We start from the raw sequence: 19,883 nt of genomic DNA, 5'->3' as shown, positions 1-19,883 counted from the left end.
ATTGGTCTGATCTATGGGAGTTAAGAAGCCCAATAGCAGCAAAATGTTGATGCATTAAGAGTTTTCAGATTCATCTAGTTTGTTAATTGATACAAAACTTCTGAAAACATCTGTAATTAAAGAGAAATACAACTCAACCTTTTTCTTTCAGACAAAATATATCTTTTAAAGGGACAGTCTTTTTATTGTTTAAAAAGATAGAAAATCCCTTTATTATCCATTTCTTAGTTTTGCATAACCAACACTGTTATATTAATACACTTTTTACTCTGTGATTACCTTGTATCTAAGCCTCTGCAGACTGACACCTTATCTCAGTTCTTTTGGCAGACTTGCTTTTTAGCCAATCATTGCTGACTCATACATAACTTCACAGGAGGAAGCACAATGTTACCTATATGACACACAGGAACTAGCGCTGTTTAACTCTAAAAAACAGTAAAAATGCACTGAGATAAGAGGCGACGTTCAAGGGCTTAGAATTTAGCATATGAGCCTATCTAGGTTTAGCTTTCAACAAAGAATACCAAGAGAACAAAGCAAATTTGATGATAAAGTAAAATGGAAAGTTGTTTAAAATTGCATTCCCTATCTGAATCATGAAAGTTTAATTTTGACTTGACTGTCCCTTTAAGCAATTTTCCATTTTACTTCTATTTTAAAATTTGCTTCATTCTCTTGGTATCCTTTTTTTAAGGAGTAGCAGTGCAGTACTGTTAGCTGAACACCTCTAGTAAGCCAATTAGAATAGAATTAGAGATATCTAATTTATTGTGAATAACTCAAAGAAGCAGTATACATAAAAAATACTGATAACAAGTGGGAATTCAGTTTTGTTGCTAAAATTAAATTTTCTTCATTACTGTACTTGAACGACAATGGAAAAGTTAATTTGTCCCTATTGTGGTTATTAGGATGTTGTGAATCTCAGAACTGATGAATAGTTAAAAAAAAAAATTACAAATGGTCCAATTTAACTGGGAGGAGTTTTAAAACCAAAGCAAGTCCTCTGCCTCACAAGCAATATCCTAATGTAATTTGCCGTGGGGAGAGTAGGAGGTTCCTTTTCTTTCCACTAAGATTCCCGACCCCTTTTTTCACCTGGAAGACATCACCTCCATCGTTAACCTTTTCTTCTGATTTTTATTGCTATACTGGCACATTCTCTCTGATTGCAAAATCATCCAACAAGTTAGCTAGTCTTTTGCTTTGTGCTATAGTTAAATTGACCCAATAATGTGTAAGAACAATCAAAATAATCTACAACTCCTTCATATAGGCATAGGGTCCTGAGATGCATCAGTCTTGCAATAGGAAATCGAGTACGGGAACATCTTTTACTTTAGAGTTTTTGTAACATTTATGTTTTGGGCTAAAGTTTCTCCACATATTCATTTTTAGCAAAACATTCTCTGAATCTGATTAGGTGCAGAACCTAAATAGTTAGTCATGATTGGTTCTCCTTAAGAACAATAACTTCTGTCAATGAATGATTTGGCAACATCAACATTATAAAGGATTCTAAAAGGACAGTACAATACAATTTCAGACTACTGATAAGACCCATTTGTTCATCCTGTTCACCCACAGTCTATTTAGGGAATTGCCTCACTTTGTGCTTCAAAGAAAATTTTGCTAGCAGGGTGGCATTATGAAGTAGCTGGTGGGGGCAGTGTAATACTGTGAAATATTACAATATTTTCTGTGATATATAAATGTTACTTAAAGGGACAGTCAAGTCCAAATTTTTTTTTTTCATGATTGAAATAGGGCATGTCATTTTAAACAACGTTCCAATTTACTTTTATCACCAATTTGTCTTTGTTCTCTTGGTATTCTTAGTTGAAAGCTAAGAATCAGCCAATCAGATTGAGCTCGCATTCTATTGGCTGTTCCGAACAGTCAATAGAAAGCGAGCTCAATCTGATTGGCTGATTGGATCAGCCAATCGGATTGAACTTGAATCTGATTGGCTGATTGCATCAGCCAATTAGATTTTTCCTACCTTAATTACGATTGGCTGATAGAATCCTATCAGCCAATCGGAATTCGAGGGACGCCATCTTGGATGACGTCACTTAAAGGAATATTCATTCGTCGGGTAGGCGTTGTTGGAAGAGGATGGCTCCGTGTCGGCTCGTTTGAAGAAGGCTCCGCTCCGGATGGATGAAGATTGAAGACGCCGCATGGATGAAGACTTCTATCGGATGGAAGACCTCTTCAGCGCCCCTTGGATGATGACTTCGGCCACTCCGGATGTCCTCTTCTGTTCCATCGGTGCCCGGCTGGCTGAAGACGACTCAAGGTAGGGAGATCTTCAGGGGGTTAGTGTTAGGTTTTTTAAGGGGGGGTTTGGGTGGTTAGAGTAGGGGTATGTGGGTGGTGGGTTTTAATGTTGGGGGGGTTGTATTTTTTTTTTTACAGGCAAAAGAGCTGATTACTTTGGGGCATGCCCCGCAAAAAGCCCTTTTAAGGGCTGGTAAAAGAGCTGATTACTTTTTAATGTAGAATAGGGTAGGGCATTTTTTTATTTTGGGGGGCTTTGTTATTTTATTAGGGGGCTTAGATTAGGTGTAGTTACCTTAAAAATCTTGTAATATTTTTTTATTTTTTGTAACTTAGTTTTTTTTCTTTTTTATAACTTAGTTTTTTTCTTTTTTGTACTTTAGTTAGTTTATTTAATTGTATTTAATTGTAGGTATTTGTAGTTAATTCATTTAATTTATTTAATGATAGTGTAGTGTTAGGTTTAATTCTAACTTAGGTTAGGATTTATTTTACAGGTAATTTTGTATTTATTTTAGCTAGGTAGTTATTAAATAGTTAATAACTATTTAAAGTGATGGTAAACTCTCCCCTTTTTAAAATCAGATCTGGAATGTAAGCGCTATTTTAGATGGAGTTTAATTCATTATGTGCAATGAAGATGCGCTATAACTTAGTTATTAATATAGATATGAAATTCAAATACCCCACGTTACACCACCCAATTCAAAAGTCAATTTTCCTGTCAGCTAAATGATTGAATTGCTCTCCAATCAATGCTCTAGCTACAACAAAAGTGCCATATGGGGAGAGCACTGATTGGACAACAATTCAGTCTGTTAGCTCACAGAAAATGTTACTTTTGAAGTGGGCGGAGGAGCATACAGTATTTGAATTTCATATCTATATTAAAAAGCATGTTATAATGCATCTTCATTACAGCTAATGAATTAAACTCCATCTAAAATAGCGCTTACTTTCCAGATCTGATTTTAAAAAGGGGAGAGTTTACCATCACTTTAATAACTATTCTACCTAGTTAAAATCAATACAAAGTTGCCTGTAAAATAAATATAAATCCTAAAATAGCTACAATGTAATTATTAATTACATTGTAGCTATATTAGGGTTTATTTTACAGGTAAGTATTTAGTTTTAAATAGGAATAATTTAGTTAATGATAGTGTATTGTTAGGTGTAATTGTAACTTAGGTTAGTTTTTATTTTACAGGTAAATGTCTTTATTTTAACTAGGTAGCTATTAAATAGTTAATAACTATTTAATAGCTATTGTACCTAGTTAAAATAAATTGTAATTTGCCTGTAAAATAAAAATAAATCCTAAAATAGCTACAATATAATTATTAGTTAGATTGTAGCTATATTAGGGTTTATTTTAAAGGTAAGTATTTAGTTTTAAATAGGATTAATTTAGTTAATAATAGTAATTTTATTTATATGCATTTAATTAATATTTAAGTTAGGGGGGTGTTAGGGTTAGACTTAGGTTTAGGGGTTAATAATTTTATTATAGTGGCGGCGGTGTAGGGGGGGCAGGATAGGGGTTAATAAATTTATTATAGGTGGCGGCGGTGTAGGGGGGCAGGATAGGGGTTAATAAATTTATTATAGGTGGCGACGGTGTAGGGGGGCAGGATAGGGGATAATGGGTATTATGTAGGTGGCGGCGGGGCCCGGTAGCGGCGGTTTAGGGGTTAACATTTATTATAGTTGCGGCGGGGTATGGGAGTTGCGGTTTAGGGGTTAACATGTTTATTATAGTTGCGGCGGGGTATGGGAGCGACGGTTTAGGAGTTAACATGTTTAATATAGGTGGCGGCGGTGTAGGGGGCAGATTAGGGGTGTTTAGACTCGTTGTACATGTTAGGGTGTTAGGTGTACACACTTCCCATAGGAATCAATGGAATATCGGGCAGCACCGAACATGAGCTTTCGCTATGGTCAGACTCCCATTGATTCCTATGGGATCCGCCACCTCCAGGGTGGCGGATTGAAAACCAGGTACGCTGGGCCGGAAAAGTGCCGAGCGTACCTGCTAGTTTTTTGATAACTCCCAAAAGTAGTCAGATTGTGCCGAACTTGCGTTCGGAACATCTGGAGTGACGTAAGACTGGATCTGTGTCGGACTGAGTCCGGCGGATCGTTGCTTACGTCACTATATTCTACTTTTGCCGGGCAGTAGGGGTTGATAACTAAGGCGAATCAGCCTCGCCACAAATACGCTGCGGAATTCCAGCGTATTTGAGGTTGACGGCTTGATAACTAGAGGCCTATGAGTTTTCCTAATATAAGTTTAGAGGCTTTATGAATGTTGACATAAAAAAGTAAGTGCACATGCACTAAAGTATGACTGCCCATAATTACTTAGACAGGGCTAGATTACAAGTGAGACGCAAACGGTTTTGCGCAAGCTATATCATCTTTTCGCGAGCATTTTTAATTGCGCTGATATTGCAAGTTGAACTCAATCCTTACTGTGATCCCAGAGCTGTGGTTAAAGGGCCACTAAACCCACAATCTTTCTTTCATGATTCAGAAAGAACATACAAATTTAAACAACATTACAATTTACTTCTATTATTTATTTTGCTTCATTTTTGAGATATCCTTATTTGAAGAAAAAGCAATGCACATGGGTGAGCCAATCACATGAGACTTCTATGTGCAGCAACCAATCAGCAGCTACTGAGCATATCTAGATATGCTTTTCAGCAAAGAATATCAAGAGAATAAAACAAATTAGATAATAGAAGTAAATTAGAAAGATGTTTAAAAATGCATTCTCTTTCAAAATCATGAAAGAAAAAATGTGGGTATCATGGCCCTTAAACTGTTTTCTGAAACTAATAACTGTCACAAAACACATAAAAAATACTAGACGTGCAATTTGTTTCGTTCCAAATCAAAATTTGGACAAAATTGGGGTGAATCGGAGTTTCGGATGTATCCAAATCTCTGAATCACTCTAGTAACAAAACTAAACTAATCTGAATTAGTTTGTAATGAAACTTCCAAATTAGTTTGGATTCATTCAGTTTATTCGAATGGCCATGGCGCGATAGTCAGACTTTCTGGACTAATCACAATTCCTTTGCCATTCCGTATTTATTATTAAAAAAAACAAATAGAGATATATTGCAAGTAAATATAGTGAGATATAACAGTGAAATAATTAATTTGTGTTGGTTGGAATCATCCGAATCAACATAACGTAACAAATGAATCCGAACATAACAAACTTCTGAACTTCCGAATGCATCCGAAACGAATGACTGCTATAACGAATCAATCCGAATACATCTGAAACAAATGACTGCTATAACGAATAAATTTGAATGCGTCTGAAACTAAATTAAAAAAATACCGAATCGATACGAAACTAAACAAAATTTGCTGACGTGCACATGTCCAAAAAATACATTACAAAGTACAGTTACACTCATAATTACACTGTCTAATATTTTTTTTTCCAGAAAATGATTGTACAAAAAAGTTGTAAGGGCTCAAAGATATGAGATTTCGGTTGTTAGAAAAAAAAAAAAGCTGCCAAAGTACTTTAACTTTGAGATACATACATATACATTGAAAAATATGTATTTGTATGTGTATATATATATATATATATATATATATATATATATATATATATATATATATATATATTTTTATATATATATATTTGTATGTATATGTGTGTGCATATATATATATATATATATATATATATATATATATATATATATATATATATACAGGGAGTGCAAAATTATTAGGCAAATGAGTATTTTGACCACATCATCCTCTTTATGCATGTTGTCTTACTCCAAGCTGTATAGGCTCGAAAGCCTACTACCAATTAAGCATATTAGGTGATGTGCATCTCTGTAATGAGAAGGGGTGTGGTCTAATGACATCAACACCCTATATCAGGTGTGCATAATTATTAGGCAACTTCCTTTCCTTTGGCAAAATGGGTCAAAAGAAGGACTTGACAGGCTCAGAAAAGTCAAAAATATTGAGATATCTTGCAGAGGGATGCAGCACTCTTAAAATTGCAAAGCTTCTGAAGCGTGATCATCGAACAATCAAGCGTTTCATTCAAAATAGTCAACAGGGTCGCAAGAAGCGTGTGGAAAAACCAAGGCGCAAAATAACTGCCCATGAACTGAGAAAAGTCAAGCGTGCAGCTGCCAAGATGCCACTTGCCACCAGTTTGGCCATATTTCAGAGCTGCAACATCACTGGAGTGCCCAAAAGCACAAGGTGTGCAATACTCAGAGACATGGCCAAGGTAAGAAAGGCTGAAAGACGACCACCACTGAACAAGACACACAAGCTGAAACGTCAAGACTGGGCCAAGAAATATCTCAAGACTGATTTTTCTAAGGTTTTATGGACTGATGAAATGAGAGTGAGTCTTGATGGGCCAGATGGATGGGCCCGTGGCTGGATTGGTAAAGGGAAGAGAGCTCCAGTCCGACTCAGATGCCAGCAAGGTGGAGGTGGAGTACTGGTTTGGGCTGGTATCATCAAAGATGAGCTTGTGGGGCCTTTTCGGGTTGAGGATGGAGTCAAGCTCAACTCCCAGTCCTACTGCCAGTTTCTGGAAGACACCTTCTTCAAGCAGTGGTACAGGAAGAAGTCTGCATCCTTCAAGAAAAACATGATTTTCATGCAGGACAATGCTCCATCACACGCGTCCAAGTACTCCACAGCGTGGCTGGCAAGAAAGGGTATAAAAGAAGAAAATCTAATGACATGGCCTCCTTGTTCACCTGATCTGAACCCCATTGAGAACCTGTGGTCCATCATCAAATGTGAGATTTACAAGGAGGGAAAACAGTACACCTCTCTGAACAGTGTCTGGGAGGCTGTGGTTGCTGCTGCACGCAATGTTGATGGTGAACAGATCAAAGCACTGACAGAATCCATGGATGGCAGGCTTTTGAGTGTCCTTGCAAAGAAAGGTGGCTATATTGGTCACTGATTTGTTTTTGTTTTGTTTTTGAATGTCAGAAATGTATATTTGTGAATGTTGAGATGTTATATTGGTTTCACTGGTAAAAATAAATAATTGAAATGGGTATATATTTGTTTTTTGTTAAGTTGCCTAATAATTATGCACAGTAATAGTCACCTGCACACACAGATATCCCCCTAAAATAGCTAAAACTAAAAACAAACTAAAAACTACTTCCAAAAATATTCAGCTTTGATATTAATGAGTTTTTTGGGTTCATTGAGAACATGGTTGTTGTTCAATAATAAAATTAATCCTCAAAAATACAACTTGCCTAATAATTCTGCACTCCCTGTATATATATGTATGTAAAACAAGGAAGGGGACAGCACTCTCGGACTGGACCGGGAACACATCCCATAGCACCAAAAGCTGAGCATGTTGCAGGGTCCTGGGATGTGTACCCAGTCAGGTCTAAGAGTGCTGTCCCCTTCCATGTTTTGCATATGTCTAGGGTGATTACTTAAGTCTGTAAACCCTGACTTGTTAACAGTTTGTTTAAGAGCTTGCATTTGTGTGCCTGCTGCATTTGTGTGGCTGTATTAGGGGCCCAGGTTTTGGAAGAGACCTTAACGTGGTACCTGGGCTTGTCCCATTTGTGCAAATGCGGTAACTGACTCTTCCAGTTGAGCTTTTAATTTTAGCTGAGAGCTTGTGAGCGAGTGCTGGACTTTTTCTGTGTGTTATATATATATATATATGTAAATATGTCTATATATGTGTACTTATATATTAATCTATCTATATGTGTATATTTAAAAAAAAAGTGTAAGAGTGGCGCTAAAAACCCTCTTGAAGGAGTAATCAAACAATATATTCAATAGGGGTATAAGGAAAATAGTGTGTTCAATAAGGGTACGTGATCAAGAAGATATGTATCAATTTTTATAAATTTTTATAAATTTAATAAAGGTGCTCATAAATTCACAAATTTACAAACAACTGTTGTGGCCACAACTAAAGTATTCAAATTGTTCAAAAGTAAATAAAAACTTCCTACAACTTACAAATGCTAGTTATAAAAATATATTAGTGCAATACATTTTGGATTTTAGCATCTAAAGTACATAAAGAGTTAATAAGGTTGTTAATCCTTAATAAGATGATCCGTATAGACGTTGAGTCACACATAAAAATTTTGCTTTGTTCTCTTGGTATTCTTAGTTGAAAGCTAAACCTAGGAGGTTCATATGCTAATTTCATAGACCTTGAAGGCCGCCTCTAATCTCAATGCATTTTAAACGTTTTTCACCACTAGAGGTCGTTAGTTCATGTGTTTCACATAGATAACATTGAGCTCACGCACGTAAAGTTACCTGGGAGTGATCACTGATCGGCTAAAATGCAAATCTGTCAAAAGAACTGAAATAAGGGGGCAGTTTGCAGAGGCATAGATACAGGGTAACTGTAATCGCCTTATGACACAGCCTTACCGGACCTCTGACTTGGTATTTGGATATATTGAAACCGTATCTGTATAGTCTTCTTGTGTATCACCCATTCTGGCATCCTGCAGCGTACGTGTTAGCCGTTAGCAAACGGGTATTCACATGACCTGTAGGGTTAGACCAATCAGGAAACCGGTATCACTTTGTCTTAAAATTCAAAAATGTAGAAATTTTAATCCAAAGATACGTTGAATCCATATGAGCTTGTTGATAATTATTAGGTTCCCATAAGCTTAGAAACTCTTATGTAAACAGTGGCAAAGTATTCCTTGTTGCATATTTAATACATATTTAATAAAGATTTGAACTATGTATTTACTGTACTTTTTTTACATTTGCTAATGAGAATATGCCATTTCGTTTGCACAATGGATTATTTTCTCCATTGACTTCTATGGGGATATGCTAAAATGCAATTGTGTTTGTGCGATAGTCGGTTGGTCGTTTTTTTTGTCTCTACTTTTTCTTCTCCATTGATTTCTACGGGGGGAATACATGCACACGCACACAATAATTTAAGTTAGGATTTTTGTGCTATTCAGGTTACCGCTTGCTCAAAATAAAAAATAAAAATAATGCATGAACGCAACACGACTAGCGCAAAAAAGCTTAACTAAAAAAATAAATAAAAATACTGCACCATTGGAATCTAGCCCTTAGTGTTTTAAACTGTTCATATGTGGTCAATTTTCTTCAATTGGAAATGGAACATACAGATCAACCATTACATCATCAGAGGTTTGTGCCACTAAAACAGAAGTACATATAACTATAATGAAGAATGGGACACTCTTATGCTGGATGATCACAAACATACTACAATATATATCTGCCTGAAGTCACCAAGTAAAAAAAATATTTCACAAATTACTTTTTTTCAGTGGTTCCCAACCTTTTCACCTTGATGCAAACTAAAAACTTTTTTTTAAATACCTGGGAAATGGAATATTAAATTATGCTACTTCATTAATGCAACATACTAATATCAAAGTGAAAATATTGCACTCAGTAACTTTTAGGCAATATTACACGAGTGTCACTAAAACCTTTGATTTTTAGATAATTTGTGTTTAAAGAAAGGTGTTCCAGAGTGCTATGAATAATCCAGAGTCCGTCCGCAGACACCTGTCAACTACCTGTGTAGCAGTCCTTCCTATATACTGTATCTGACAGATGTGTCTGCAAGCAGCTTCCGCGGGACATATGGGTAGACCAACAGTATGTAAGCAGCAAGCACAATAAAGATAACAATCCAGCTCTTACAGCGTCTCTATGTGCTGCCAGTACGAATACCTCTGGGTGTTTAAAGAGATTACCACCTTGTTTTCCTCTTGCATGCTACTTACATACTGTTGATCTACTCTAAGTTCTTCTATGTGAAAGGCACATTTTGAGCAAACAGAGGCTGCTCCTAGGGTAGTAACTAGCTGTAGAACAAGTTATTATGCTGTTGTTCATTCCCAGGTTGAGCGCTTCTCTCTTTTTATTTATCCCTCGGATGCTGCTTGCAGACATCTCTATTAGATATATTGAAAGAACCACTGGACAGGTAGTCTACAGATGACAGCGGACAGACTGTAGATAATTAATGAGAGGTACTTTGTGACAATAGGATACACAGGTCAGATCATTTTCAGCTGTGAGCGGTATAGCTTTTAATGCTGTAGTAATACCTCATATGTATGAGGGTTTTATTGTGATTGAGGTTCTTATGTTTTTTTATGACCAAAGGGGCTGGATGTTAAATACTATACTTAGAGGATTTTTCTCCTGCACTTCTCTTTTTTTTATATGACCATCCGATGAGGCCGAATTATCATATGTCTGTCGGACCTGATCCGACAGTGCGGATCAGGTCCGACAGATATCGCTGAATGCGGAGAGCAATACGCTCGCCGTATTCAGCATTGCACCAGCAGCTCACAAGAGCTGCTGGTGCAACGCCGCCCCCTGCGGACTCGCGGCCAATGGGCTGCCAGCAGGGAGGTGTCAATCAACCTGATCGTACTCGATCGGGTTGTATTGTGGTGATTCCTGTCCGCCTCATCAGAGCAGGCGGACAGGGTTATGGAGCAGCGGTCTTTAGACCGCTGCTCCATAGCTTGTGTTACTGGCGAGTCTGAAGACTCACCAGAAACACGGCCCTTCAAGCTCCATACAGAGCTTGATAAATGGGCCTCAAAGAGTGCTTTTTCATGTAATACTATTAAATTATATTTTAAGGAATATAAAACCCTAAATTTTTCTGTCATGATTCCGATAAAACATGCAATACACAACTTTCCAGCTTACGTCTTATCTAATTTGCTTCATTCTCTTGGTATCCTTTATTGAAATACCTAGAATACCTAGATAGGCAGGAGCAGCAATGCGCTCCTGGGAGCTAGCTGCTGATTGATGGCTACACGTATAAGCATCTTGCCAATGGCTCACCTGATTTGTTCAGCTGGCTCCCAGTAGCGCATTGCTGCTATTTCAACAAAGGATAACAAGATAACGAATCCAATTTGATAATAGAAATAAATTGTAAAGTTTTTTTTTAAATTTGTGCTATCTGAATTATTAAATATTTTTTTGTTGTTTATGTCCCCTTTTATTTACCTTGTTTAGTCTATATAATAAATACTGTACAATAAGATTTGCGACAAGCTTATACAATAATATTAGAAACAACATAAATGACACTTTTTACTTTTTGTTACAGGATGACAAGGACTTGGTTCATGAATTTGTAATGGCTGAGGGGCTGAAATGTTTGGTAAAAGTTGGAGCAGAATCTGATCAAAATTATCAGAACTACATTTTAAGAGGTAAGTTAGGACAATTCATTCTCCATGTTGATGTAAAGTGTAATTTAATACAAAATTAAATCTATAAGCATTACTTGAAATCTATTGCATTGTGGGATAACATTTTCGACCAACTAAAAAATCCTCTCAACCCCTTTACCCAATGCGATGTAGATCTACTCCATGCGGTGCAAGTCATAACGTAGATCTACATTGATCCTTTTTGCAGACCTTGCAGATTTACAGTTTCTGGACTGCGAGCATCTGTCTTAATACGGTGGGAGATGTGGGAGGGAATGAGAGACGCGGGTGGGGAACCCAGCACAGGAGGGGCGAGGGAAGGTCTGACACGCTTTTCTGATGTGTACTGGGGTGATCTCAAGGCATGATCTATATTTTTTACTTAAAGGGACACTGAACCCACATTTTTTTCTTTCGTGATTCAGATAGAGCATGCAATTTTAAGCAACTTTCTAATTTACTTCTAATATCAAATTTCCTTCGTTCTCTTGCTTTTTTTATTTGAAAAAGAAGGCATCTAAGCTATTTTTTGGTTCAGAACTTGTTTATTGGTCGGTTAAATGAATCCACCAACCAGCAAGAACAAACCAGGTTGTTCACCAAAAATGGGCCGGCATCTAAACTTACATTCTTGCTTTTCAAATAAAGATACCAAGAGAATGAAGAAAATCTGATAATAGGAGTAACTTAGAAAGTTGCTTAAAATTGCATGCTCTATCTGAATCACAAAAGAAAAAAATTGGGTTCAGTGTCTCTTTAAACTGCGTCTCCGCATGAGGGATTTTTAATAAAGATGTAATGGCTTGTCATTTTTCTTTTGTTCATCAGAATAGACAGTTTTATTCAATTCATTTTTTTTGTATGTTTTAAAGACTTTTGTAATGTCTGTTTTCTTGTCATTGGAAGTCTTACATGCGGAAAGTTAACAGATGATTTTAATGTAGGTGATCTTGTCACTTGTTACTTTGACAAAGGGCAGTTACTCATCTATTTGATTTCCATAATTTTCGATCAGTGATGTTTCAGCAAGGATTTTTTTTTTGTGAGATATTAATTTGACCAATGAGTTTAGGCCAATATTACAAATAGTATTGCAATGCATCTGCTATATAGTACTTAAAGGGACATTAAACACTTTGAGATGGTAATATAAAATGATAAATTGTATATATAAAACAACTCTGCAATATACTCTCATTATTTATTTTGTCCTCTTTGCCTGTAATTCCATTCTGAAATTGTGAGCTTTTCAGTTCCTGTTAGAAATGGAAGTGCAGAACACTGTTAAATCCAGCACAACCATTGGCGGCACACTCTAGTGACCTATTTATAACTGACCCTAATTGGCCACAGCAGAGAAGGTAACACAAGTTACAACATGGCAGCTCCCAGTGTTTTATAGACACTAAAACTTTACACTTATTTTGTCACTTTTTAAACAACTAATGAAACTTTAAAAAATACATCTACATGTTAGTCATGGACTAATCTTTTCTTTGAATGCATCATTCTATCTAGCATGTATTTAGTGTTTAATGTCCCTTTAAAAGGACATATGACCCGAAATATTACTTTCATTATTCAGACAGAGCATACAAATTTAAACATCTTTTCAATTTACTTCTGTAATCAAATCTGCTTCATTCTCTTGGCATCCTTTGTTGAATAAGCAGCAATGCACTACTGGGAGCTGGCTGAACACATGGGGTGACATTTACATATGTAGCTAACTCCCAGTAGTGCATTCCTACTCCTGATCTTACCTAGGTATGCTTTCTAGCAAAGGATACCAAAAGAATAAGATAATATAATTAATTTAAAAAGTTGCTTAAAATTGCATGCTGTATCTGAATCATAAAAGTTTAATTGGATGTTACTGTCCCTTTAAGACATGAATACTTCTACGCCTTTCAAGGAATGTTCGTTTTTGTTTTTTTAATTTACGCTCAAAATTATGAAAGTTTAATTTTGAAATCTGTGTCCCTTTAAAAAAGAATCATATGTTTTAAAATCCCACAAAAGTTTCTCCTTTATACTTAAACAGATTTGCTAAAAAAGTAAAAAAGTATCAACAGATCAGCCTAGTTTTTCATTTTCATCTCCATTTATATCCTGCATTTATGTATCATACAAAGAAAAAAAAAAGTGCACCAGATAATGTATTGGATACTTCCTTCTGAAAGGGATGTGGTTGAATCAGCTACAGTAGATAAATGATTCAGCTTTTTTCCAGGCAGACAATTTTAAATAATATTTCTCCAACATTGGTGTGTCCGGTCCACGGCCTCATCCTTACTTGTGGGAAATATCTCTTCCCCAACAGGAAATGGCAAAGAGTCCCAGCAAAGCTGGCCACATAGTCCCTCCTAGGCTCCGCCCACCCCAGTCATTCTCTTTGCCGTTGCACAGGCAACATCTCCACGGAGATGGTTAAGAGTATGTGGTGTTTAGTTGTAGTTTTTTTATTCTACTATCAAGAGTTTGTTATTTTAAAATAGTGCTGGTATGTACTATTTACTCTGAAACAGAAAAAGATGAAGATTTCTGTTTGTGAGAGGAAGATGATTTTAGCAGACAGTAACTAAAATCGATTGCTGTTTCCACATAGGACTGTTGAGATGAAGTAACTTCAGTTGGGGGAAACAGTTAGCAGACTTTTCTGCTTAAGGTATGACTAGCCATATTTCTAACAAGACTGTGTAATGCTGGAAGGCTGTCATTTCCCCTCATGGGGACCGGTAAGCCATTTTCTTAGTCTCAAACAGAATAAAGGGCTTAATATGGGCTATAAAACTGGTAGACACTGTTATGGGCTAAATCGATTGCTTTATTTGGACATTTTATACATGTTTATGCTGATAATTCACACTTATAAACTTGGGGAACGTTTTTTAACGTCAGGCACTATGTTAGACACCTTTTTCAGTCAGGAAGGGCCTTCCCAGTTGTAGGCTGAGCCTCATTTTCGCACCATTACTGCGCAGTTGTTTTTGAGAGCAAGACATGCAGATGCATGTGTGAGGACCTGAAAGTAGTTGGAAAACTTCCTAGAAGGCGTCATTTGGTATCGTATTCCCCTCTGGGCTTGGCAAAGTCACAGCAAAGGCTGTAGCTGGGACTGTATAGGGGTTAAATCTGTAACCGGCTCCGGTTTCGTTATTTTAAGGGTTAAAGCTCTGAAAATTGGTGTGCAATACTTTTAATGCTTTAAGACACTGTGGTGAAAGTTTGGTAAATTTTGAACAATTCCTTCATATTTTTTCACATATTCAGTAATAAAGTGTTTAAAATTTAAAGAGACAGTAACGGTTTTGTTTTAAAACGGTTTTTGTGCTTTATTGACAAGTTTAAGCCTGTTTAACATGTCTGTGCCTTCAGATAAGCTATGTTCTATATGTATGAAAGTCAATGTGTCTCCCCCTTCAAAATTGTGTGATAATTGTGCCATAGCGTCCAAACAATCTAAGGACAGTACTGTCACAGATAATGAAGTTGCCCAAGATGATTCATCAGATGAAGGGAGTAGACATGGTTCTACATCATCTCCTTCTGTGTCTATACCAGTTTTGCCCACGCAGGAGGCCCCTAGTACTTCTAGCGCGCCAATGCTTATTACCATGCAACAATTGACGGCTGTAATGGATAACTCCATAGCAAATATTTTATCCAAAATGCCTGCATATCAGAGAAAGCACGATTGCTCTGTTTTAAACACTGAAGAGCAGGAGGGCGCTGATGATAATTGTTCTGTCATACCCTCACACCAATCTGAAGGGGCCATGAGGGAGGTTTTGTGAGATGGGGAAATTTCAGATTCAGGAAAAATTTCTCAACAGGCTGAACCTGATGTTGTGACATTTAAATTTAAATTAGAGCACCTCCGCGCACTGCTTAAGGAGGTGTTATCTACTCTGGATGATTGTGACAACTTGGTCATTCCAGAAAAATTATGCAAGATGGACAAGTTCCTAGAGGTTCCAGTGCACCCCGACGCTTTTCCTATACCCAAGCGGGTGGCGGACATAGTGAATAAGGAGTGGGAGAAGCCCGGCATACCTTTTGTTCCCCCTCCTATATTTAAGAAATTATTTCCTATGGTCGACCCCAGAAAGGACTTATGGCAGACAGTCCCTAAGGTCGAGGGGGCAGTTTCTACTCTAAACAAGCGCACTACTATTCCTATCGAGGATAATTGTGCTTTCAAAGATCCTATGGATAAAAAATTGGAGGGTTTGCTTAAAAAGATTTTTGTACAGCAAGGTTACCTTCTACAACCCATTTCGTGCATTGTTCCTGTCACTACAGCAGCGTGGTTCTGGTTCGAGGAACTAGAAAAGTCGCTCAGTAGAGAGACTCCATATGAGGAGGTTATGGACAGAGTTCACGCACTTAAGTTGGCTAACTCTTTTATTTTAGATGCCGCTTTGCAATTAGCTAGATTAGCGGCAAAAAATTCAGGGTTTGCTATTGTGGCGCGCAGAGCGCTTTGGCTAAAATCTTGGTCAGCGGATGTATCATCCAAGACAAAATTGCTTAACATCCCCTTCAAGGGTAAAACTCTCTTTGGACCAGAATTGAAAGAGATTATCTCAGACATCACTGGGGGAAAGGGCCACACCCTCCCACAAGATAGACCTTTCAAGGCCAAGAATAAGTCTAATTTTCGTTCCTTTCGTAATTTTAGGAACGGACCGGCCTCTAATTCTGCATCCTCTAAGCAAGAGGGTAATACCTCACAGTCCAAACCAGCCTGGAAACCGATGCAAGGCTGGAACAAGAGTAAGCAGGCCAAGAAGCCTGCTACCGCTAACAAAACAGCATGAAGGAGTAGCCCCCAATCCGGGACCGGATCTAGTGGGGGGCAGACTCTCTCTCTTTGCTCATGCTTGGGCAAGAGATGTTCAGGATCCCTGGACGCTAGAAATAGTTTCTCAGGGTTATCTTCTGGAATTCAAGGAACTACCCCCAAGGGGAAGGTTCCACATGTCTCACTTATCCTCAAACCAAATAAAGAGACAGGCGTTCTTACATTGTGTAGAAGACCTGTTAAAGATGGGAGTGATACACCCAGTTCCAATGACGGAACAAGGAATGGGATTTTACTCAAATCTGTTCGTAGTTACCAAAAAAGAGGGAACCTTCAGACCAATTCTGGATTTTAAGATCCTAAACAAATTTCTCAGGGTACCATCGTTCAAAATGGAAACCATTCGTACGATTCTACCCACTATCCAGGAAGGTCAATTTATGACTACCGTGGATCTAAAGGATGCGTACCTACATATTCCTATCCACAAAGAACATCATCAGTTCCTAAGGTTCGCCTTTCTGGACAAACATTACCAGTTTGTGGCCCTCCCATTCGGATTAGCCACTGCTCCAAGGATTTTCACAAAGGTACTCGGGTCCCTTCTAGCGGTTCTAAGACCGAGGGGCATTGCAGTAGTACCATACTTGGACGACATTCTAATACAAGCGTCGTCCCTTTCAAGAGCAAAGGCTCATACAGACATCGTTCTGGCCTTTCTCAGATCTCACGGATGGAAGGTGAACATAGAAAAAAGTTCTCTGTCTCCGTCAACAAGAGTTCCCTTCTTGGGAACAATAATAGATTCCTTAGAAATGAGGATTTTTCTGACAGATGTCAGAAAGTCAAAACTTCTAAGCGCTTGTCAAGTTCTTCATTCTGTTCCACGTCCTTCCATAGCTCAGTGCATGGAAGTAGTAGGGTTGATGGTTGCAGCAATGGACATAGTTCCTTTTGCGCGAATTCATCTAAGACCATTACAACTGTGCATGCTGAAACAGTGGAATGGGGACTATACAGACTTGTCTCCAGTGATTCAAGTAGATCAGAAGACCAGAGATTCACTCCGTTGGTGGCTAACTCTGGACCACCTATCCCAGGGAATGAGCTTCCGCAGACCAGAGTGGGTCATTGTCACGACCGACGCCAGTCTAGTGGGCTGGGGCGCGGTCTGGGAATCCCTGAAAGCTCAGGGACTATGGTCTCGGGAAGAGTCTCTTCTCCCGACAAACATTCTGGAACTAAGAGCGATATTCAATGCTCTCAGGGCTTGGCCTCAGCTTGCAAAGGCCAGATTCATAAGATTCCAATCAGACAACATGACGACTGTTGCGTATATCAATCATCAGGGGGGAACAAGGAGTTCCCTGGCAATGAAAGAAGTGACCAAAATAATACAATGGGCGGAGGATCACTCCTGCCATCTATCTGCGATCCACATCCCAGGTGTGGAAAACTGGGAAGCGGATTATCTGAGTCGTCAGACATTCCATCCGGGGGAGTGGGAACTCCACCCAGAGATCTTTGCCCAGTTGACTCGATTATGGGGCATTCCAGACATGGATCTGATGGCGTCTCGTCAGAACTTCAAGGTTCCTTGCTACGGGTCCAGATCCAGGGATCCCAAGGCGACTCTAGTGGATGCACTAGTAGCACCTTGGACCTTCAACCTAGCTTATGTGTTCCCACCGTTTCCTCTCATTCCCAGGCTGGTAGCCAGGATCAAACAGGAGAGGGCCTCAGTGATCTTGATAGCTCCTGCGTGGCCACGCAGGACTTGGTATGCAGACCTGGTGAATATGTCATTGGTTCCACCATGGAAGCTACCTTTGAGACAGGACCTTCTTGTTCAGGGTCCATTCGAACATCCAAATCTGGTCTCCCTCCAGCTGACGGCTTGGAGATTGAACGCTTGATTCTATCAAAGCGTGGGTTTTCAGATTCTGTGATAGATACTCTGGTTCAGGCCAGAAAACCGGTAACTAGAAAGATTTACCATAAAATATGGAAAAGATATATCTGCTGGTGTGAATCCAAGGGATTCCCATGGAATAAGATAAAAATTCCTAAGATTCTTTCCTTTCTGCAAGAAGGTTTGGATAAGGGATTATCTTCGAGTTCTCTAAAGGGACAGATTTCTGCTTTATCTGTCTTACTACACAAACGACTGGCAGCTGTGCCAGATGTTCAAGCTTTTGTTCAGGCTCTGGTTAGGATCAAGCCTGTTTACAGACCTTTAACTCCTCCCTGGAGTTTAAATCTAGTTCTTTCAGTTCTTCAAGGGGTTCCGTTTGAACCTCTACATTCCATAGATATTAAGTTGTTATCTTGGAAAGTTTTGTTTTTGGTTACTATTTCTTCTGCTAGAAGAGTTTCAGAGTTATCTGCTCTGCAGTGTTCTCCGCCCTATCTGGTGTTCCATGCAGATAAGGTGGTTTTGCATACTAAGCCTGGTTTTATTCCAAAGGTTGTTTCTAACAAAAATATTAACCAGGAGATAGTTGTACCTTCTTTGTGTCCGAATCCAGTTTCAAAGAAGGAACGTTTGTTACACAATTTGGACGTAGTCCGTGCTCTAAAATTCTATTTAGAAGCTACAAAAGATTTCAGACAAACATCTTCTCTGTTTGTCGTCTATTCTGGTAAAAGGAGAGGTCAAAAGGCGACTTCTACCTCTCTTTCCTTTTGGCTTAAAAGCATCATCCGATTGGCTTACGAGACTGCCGGACGGCAGCCTCCTGAAAGAATCACAGCTCACTCCACTAGGGCTGTGGCTTCCACATGGGCCTTCAAGAACGAGGCTTCTGTTGATCAGATGTGTAAGGCAGCGACTTGGTCTTCACTGCACACTTTTGCCAAATTTTACAAATTTGATACTTTTGCTTCTTCGGAGGCTATTTTTGGGAGAAAGGTTTTGCAAGCCGTGGTGCCTTCCGTTTAGGTAACCTGATTTGCTCCCTCCCTTCATCCGTGTCCTAAAGCTTTGGTATTGGTTCCCACAAGTAAGGATGACGCCGTGGACCGGACACACCAATGTTGGAGAAAACAGAATTTATGCTTACCTGATAAATTACTTTCTCCAACGGTGTGTCCGGTCCACGGCCCGCCCTGGTTTTTTAATCAGGTCTGATGAATTATTTTCTCTAACTACAGTCACCACGGTACCATATGGTTTCTCCTATTTTTTCCTCCTGTCCGTCGGTCGAATGACTGGGGTGGGCGGAGCCTAGGAGGGACTATGTGGCCAGCTTTGCTGGGACTCTTTGCCATTTCCTGTTGGGGAAGAGATATTTCCCACAAGTAAGGATGACGCCGTGGACCGGACACAGCGTTGGAGAAAGTAATTTATCAGGTAAGCATAAATTCTGTTTTCATAGTTTGCCCTCATTTGCATGATTGATGATGTCAAAGAAAGAAATCTACTATTATTTACACGTTGGCTCCTCTTATTTTATTATGATTATTATTGTTATTATTATTATTGTTATTATGATTATTATTATTATTGTTAT

At 38.5% G+C, this 19,883-nt stretch overlaps 1 protein-coding gene across 4 annotated transcripts in view; it reads left to right on the top strand.

Annotated features, from left to right (window-relative positions):
- The window catches only part of FHOD3 (formin homology 2 domain containing 3), a 463,343-nt gene that overhangs the window by 204,373 nt on the left and 239,087 nt on the right, over window positions 1-19,883 (top strand). For all 4 annotated transcript variants that reach the window (XM_053714485.1, XM_053714483.1, XM_053714484.1 and 1 more), the window contains exon 5: window positions 11,459-11,564. In XM_053714485.1, the coding sequence (XP_053570460.1) occupies window positions 11,459-11,564 (106 nt within the window). The remainder of the gene's footprint in view (window positions 1-11,458; window positions 11,565-19,883) is intronic.

This window comes from Bombina bombina, chromosome 5, assembly GCF_027579735.1.
Source record: "Bombina bombina isolate aBomBom1 chromosome 5, aBomBom1.pri, whole genome shotgun sequence".
NCBI classification, from domain to species: Eukaryota; Metazoa; Chordata; class Amphibia; order Anura; family Bombinatoridae; genus Bombina; species Bombina bombina.
The sequence above is the reverse complement of the archived record's forward strand: the minus strand, read 5'-3'. Positions and strand labels throughout refer to the sequence as shown.